The sequence below is a fragment of the Myotis lucifugus genome, unplaced genomic scaffold, assembly GCF_000147115.1.
Source record: "Myotis lucifugus unplaced genomic scaffold, Myoluc2.0 scaffold_683, whole genome shotgun sequence".
NCBI lineage: Eukaryota > Metazoa > Chordata > Mammalia > Chiroptera > Vespertilionidae > Myotis > Myotis lucifugus.
The window spans coordinates 319,118-325,310 of record NW_005871731.1 but is presented as its reverse complement, the minus strand read 5'-3'; the positions used below and the strand labels follow the sequence as shown (position 1 = coordinate 325,310).

General features: G+C 46.4%; 1 protein-coding gene and 1 pseudogene across 1 annotated transcript in view; both read right to left on the bottom strand.

The window, feature by feature from the left end:
- Positions 1-498: 498 nt before the first annotated feature.
- LOC106694857 lies at positions 499-3,458 on the bottom strand (annotated as a pseudogene).
- Positions 3,459-5,208: 1,750 nt separating this feature from the next.
- The window catches only part of LOC102426250 (endophilin-A3-like), a 26,784-nt gene continuing 25,799 nt past the window's right edge, over positions 5,209-6,193 (bottom strand). The window contains 3 exon segments of the mRNA XM_023746470.1: positions 5,209-5,343; positions 6,057-6,137; positions 6,139-6,165. Coding sequence (XP_023602238.1) covers positions 5,209-5,343; positions 6,057-6,137; positions 6,139-6,165 — 243 coding nt within the window.

The following is a 6,193-nucleotide window of genomic DNA, read 5'->3' as shown; positions in this document are numbered from 1 at the left end:
ATGAAGTGGTTAACAACTTTTGTATAAAAAATTACATGTGTTATATGTTATTTTCTGGCATAGTTTATATAGTAGAGCCACTCCACAAAAAAATAGTACAGTTTTTGGAGTGCTCGATGCCCCAAGGCATCATTGAGGGAATACTTTGCCTGCGGGGGGGGGAGGGCAGTTGCAGCTGACCAGGCCAGCAGCAGGGGACAGTTAGGGGCAACAGGCTGGCACACAGAGGCAGTGAGGGGCAATCAGGCCAGTGGGGGGGAGGGGGGGCAACCAGGCAGGCAGGCAGATATGCACTTAGGAGCCAGCAGTCCAGGATAAACCAGCAGTCGGACATCCCCCAAGGGGTCCCGGATTGGAGAGGGTGCAGGCTGGGCTGAGGGGACCCCCACCCCCATGCATGAATTTCATGCATCGGACCTCTAGAGTTTCTATAAAAGGAGTTGATATTCAGGTAAGAAAGTCCCAAAGTATCTCCTTCATAAAATATTCTCTGGACATTTAAGGCTTTTCTGCATTGTGAATTTTCAGATGTCTAACCAGGATATGTTTGTGGATAAAATATTTCCCACATACATTACACTCATATGGCTTTTCTCCAGTGTGAACTCTGTGGTGTTGAATGAGGTTACAATTTTCACTGAAGAACTCCCCACAATCACTACACTGATATGGCTTTTCACCAGTGTGAACTCTTGCGGTTAAGGAGTTGAGTACTGTAACTGAAAGATTTCCCAGTCACCACATTGATACAGCTTTTCCCCAGTATGAAAACTTTTGTGGTTAAGGAGTTTACTATTGTACCTGAAAGATTTTCCACATTCACTACACTCATATGGTTTTTCTCCAGTGTGAACTCTATGGTGTTGGTTGAGGTTAGACCTATATCTGAAGGACTTCCCACAATCAGTACATTGATACAACTTTTCTCCACTGTGAACTCTCTGATGCTCAGTGAGAGTAGTGATTTGCTTAAATGACTTCCCACAATAACTGCAGTCATATGGCTTTTCTCCAGTGTGAACTCTGTGGTGTTGAATGAGATTACAATTTTGACTGAAGGATGTCCCACATTCACTACATTGATACGACTTACCACCAGTGTGAACTCTTTTGGGGTTAAGGAGTTGACTGTTGTACCTAAAAGATTTTCCACATTCACTACACTCATAAGGTTTTCCTCCAGAATGAACTTCTTGAAGTTCAATGAGATTACAGCTTATGCTTAATGACTTACTGCTATCAGTACACTCATATGGCTTTTTTCCAGTGCGGACTTTCTTTGGGGTAAAGAGGAGATTCTTATGCCTAAATGATTTCCCACATTCACTAACCTCAAAAGATTTTTCAACAGTGTGAACTCTATGGTGTTCAGTGAGAGAAGAACTTTGATGAAAGGGCTTTCTACAATCATCACACTCACAGGAATTTTTTCCAGTGTGAACTCTCCTATGTCAATTGAGGTTAATGTTACATCTAAAACCTCTTCCATATTCTTATACTCATATTTCACTTCGCCAGAGCAGACATCCTGGTGTTGAACAAATTTATGTCTGTAGCTTGCAGCATTTTTACGTTTGCCTTATTGGTGATTAGTAATTTTCCACTGAGAATTTCTGTGAAAACTCACTACCACTGTGAGGCTTCCTGTGCTAAGAGATGCCTGGGGCTGCAACAGCCCTGAGATGGCTGAGAAGTCTTTCCTAGGCTCACTAGTGGTTGAAGGCACTCCTGAGATGTAGAAGGTGCACCTGCTCACAAACAAGGCCCTGTCCATAGCTTCTTTCCAGGACTTGTCTCCACTGACATCCCTCTGTTGCTGGTGATGGTTTACATGGAAACTGAACCTCTAACACATGTGTCACTGAAAAAGGCTTTCTGTTCAAAGTATGCTGCTTGTGACTCAGTCAGGTGCAGAATATCTTTTAAAACTGAGAAACACCGCTTATAGAGATGGGTCGTCTGGGCTGGTGGAGCTGTCTTAGAAGCCATGAATTTTGCTTCCACTTGTACAGATACACTCTCATCAGAACAGGCCTCTTCATCATACATTTTATGCCAACATCCTGAAACAGAAATATGGTGAGGAAATAAATGTTGACCAGTGACACAGGGATGTCCCATTAAAAAAGTGTGTTGTACATATTACCTTGGCTTCATACAAATGGCTGAAAATAAAAGATTTCCAGGAAGGATTTATAGGATGCTGATGAAGTTCTGGCTACTGAAGATCAAGAACAAGGTAGACCTCAAATGAAATATGGCACAAGCATGGCAAGCACCACATGGAACAGAAAAGGAATCACCTGCTCATTCTTCTGCTATCAGCATTCAACAGAGCTTGTCTGCTGGTGACATGGGCAAGCGGTGCACAATGTTGGGTACACCTTATCCCAAGTAAAATTTAATAAATGAATAGCTTGTGTATGAGGTCTACTTAAGCAAGTATGCACATCTCATAACACATGTACAGGTCAATGTTGGAGAATACTGCAAAGAAAGCCTTGCAGGGGCCAGGTGATACAAAAAGGCCAGAAGGTAAAGGTAGCCAAAAGCCAGGAAGTCACAGATGAAATGACAAGTCAGCAAAGTGTCATGTATGGGATAGAAAAGGTAGAAATGAGCTGCTGCCAGTGGCACTTGCACCGAAACATTGATGGAAATTAGCAGGTCCCTTGTATGATCTGAACACAGCCCTTATGTCATACTTTTCCCAGCTGCCACTCAACAGGGCCAGATCTCCTCTGAAATCATGCTGCATGTTCACCCTGTAAAAAAACCAGGGTTCTCCCTGCACTTTCTGAGGTACAAGTATGTAAAACCTAAATATTCAAAGAATTAATGAAAGACACCAGAGGTGAGCAGCCAGCACTGGCCCAAGCAGCTCAGCATGCAATAGTATTCAGGGAAGAGAATACTACAAATAATGGAAGGAGAATATCACAATAATCGCCCATGGTTCGTTTAAATAAAGACCATAACCAGGCTCAGGCAGTCACCAATGACCCTTAGCGGGAGGAAGGGTACAGAAGTGGAAGCCATGGATCTGGACACAGTCACTCTCCCAGGAAGAGGCAGTTAAGGTGGGTCCCTTTAAACTGTCTGCAAGACTCAGGACTTCCACACACTCCCTGCACTCTCTGAGGCAATGGGTGTTAGGGGTGTTTGGTGAGTCCATTGCTCAGGGCTCTCCACACAGCTCAGCACATGTATCCACAGAGCATATCACAAGAATGTGGGGGAAATTAGCAGAGCCCATGGTTTGGCTGTGGAATAAAGAAAGTTATGTCTAAAGAGTAAAGGAAGAGGGGCCATCACCTCAGGACACTAGAAAATGTGAAAATCTTACCTACAAGTGCAAACACTTGCAGCATCACATTGCAGTATAGATGTCTCTGATCCTCATCAAGGAGCCCCCACTCCTCCTGAGAGAAAGCAAGGGCCACGTCCTCAAAATTCATATCCTGTTATAATGGGGACAGTTCAGCCCATGATCAGCATCTCTCCTATGATTTTCTGTTCATCATACTGCCCACCCTACACATCCATCCTTCCCCCTCTACTACCTTTATCAGAGTAGGTACCAGGGCTTAGTCCTTATATGCCAACTGTTACTGCGTCTACCCACAACAATAAAGTTTGATGAGCAGATAAAAGGTATCTGAATCCTGGGCCTCACATGTAGGTCACACAGCTCTTCTCAATACAGCTGAGGGAGAAATGTTGGCCATAAAGAGAGTGTGATTGATTTGACACTGGTCTTATCAGGCATTCCCCCTGTAGTGCCCCAGAATGTCCCTACAAGACCCAGAAAAGCTTGGGATCACACTTTACTCTTTGGAACTCAGTCCTAGGATGCTGAGTCTATCACCTTTCATTAACTTTGAAACACACTCCTCTCACACAGCCTCTTAACCAGAGTCACAATTTCAAAAAAAATAACACCAATATGCCTTGTTGTGGCCAGGATTTTTCCTAATCACCTTCTTTTCCAAAATCCTAACTCACCACTTCGTAATGTATTTCTCTCCTTCCAGATGTCTTCCCTATACCAGTGGAGATTTTCAAGCCCAGGTGACACTGATGAATGCTATCATGTTCCTATTGACCACTGCATCTGCCCTCAACAACAGACAGGTGTGCACATCTATAACACCTAAGCTCTGGGCAGTGCATGTAGCATGACAATACACCTCTTTTCAGACAATTACACTAAAATTCCACATATTGACATCCAGTCACCACCAAAAATGGATTCACCTTTCATTCACTCTTAAGTCAATTTCAGGGCCCTGTGACCATGAATTAGCATATCCTCTACAACTGCACAACAGTCTTTCTACAACACTTCTCTCACACCTGCACTCCCACAGCCCCAACCACCATAACCATCCCCTTGACCTCCTACTCATTATTCAGCATGTGTGGCTCAGAGAATGAATGCCTGGCAAATTCAAACTGGATGAAGTACTACCCCAACTCTGACAGTCCACACTCATAGAGGCAGCCTTGCATCCTGCTCCAAAGCCCTCCCTCCCTGATTGGTTTTTACTTCCACCTCACCTAATGAAACCACATCAGCTCACAGATATCCAGAGCCCACCACCACTGGTGCTGCACTTGATGTCCCTTCATGAGTCACAGCCTTCATAACTCAAGTCCCATAGCCTGTGTCCCTCTAACCCATGCCCACCGAGGTACCTGCCCTTGACTAGAATCGAACCTGGGACCCTTCAGTTTGCAGACTGACGCTCTACCCACTAAGCCAAACCGGGCAGGGCCCTGCTGCTGGTTTTTAAAAATTGACATAAGTACCTGAACCCAGGAAGCAGGGTAAGGGACATTCCCGGGGATGGTGGGAGGGCTGGGGATGAAGGAAATTCGGGGTGTCAGTGTCTTCAATGGCAGAGGAGCACGGGCCACACGCAGTGAGCACAGGCTTCTGGCAGAACCTCCCGCAGGGTGCACCTGGCCCCAAGGGCGGGCATCTCACCTCTCGACTTGGCTGAGGAAGCAGTGGACAGGTTGAGTGCGTTGGGACACCTTCTCAGGGGCTGCGGCCTGGAGTCATTTCTGCCCAGAGAGGAGGCAGCTGCGATTCTGTAACACACGCATGTCAGAAGATGTGTCGGCTGAAGCCAAACAGCCTCTCACACACGCTGGCTCTGCCTTGAGGAGCCTACATACTGAGGGGCAGGGTGGGGGTGACTGTTACACCATGACTCTGGAGTAGCCCAAAGTGCTAGAAGTGACGCCCCGAGATGTCGTTGCGTTGGAAGAGCGTCTATTCTGAAGTTGGTCTTGGCAGTAGGCAGTGGTCACCTGGGAGTTAACCCCACCAGGACCCTGCCAGTGGGAGGGGCTTAGCTCCTGTGTGACCAGCAGGATCCTGTCAGTGGGAGGGGCTTTCATTTTCTGTCTCTTTTTCTCCCCTAAACAGAGACAGAAAACGAAATGCTGCTCCTGTGAGCTCCCAATGACGGCCGGTCTCCAGAGGGGACACCTTGCTGACCGGACACCACTTTTCCCTTTGTCAGAAGGGCGTTGATATAAGCCAAAACCCCTCCATATTTATTCATTATCCTAGTCCTGTATAAGAGGATTTTATGTTATCCAACCCCTGTCAAACAATAAGGTAATTTTGTTGTTGTTGTTCACTCCTCACTTTAATGCACAGGGTTACCGTGCATACTCCATAGGATATCACTCTTTTCAAAAAAGTCTAGAGCAGCCAGGCCAGCGTGGCTCAGTGGTGGAGCATCAACCTATGAACCAGGAGGTCACGGTTTGATTCCTGGTCAGGGCACATGCCCGGGTTACAGGCTCCATCCCCAGTGTGGGGCTTGCAGGAGGAAGCCGGTCTATGATTCCACTCATCATTGATATTTCTCTCTCTCTCCCTCTCCCTTCCTTTCTGAAATCAATAACAATATATTTTTTTTAAAAAAAGAATGGGACAATGGGATGGGGGAGACAGAGAGGCAGAGAGCCAGAGGGGAGTGGTTCCCACTGGTTCTGATCCCACATCAGAAAGGGGGGGGGGGCGGGAGGCTCTTTACCGCATCCTTCAGCTTCCTTCTTGCAGTGGCTGCAGGGATGTTGACCGGCTGCTGGTGATACTCTAGAGCTGCCTGGAATAAACAGCGGCAACTGGCCAACTTGCTCTAGCTGCAGGGAAGGGGGACGTTATCCCTGG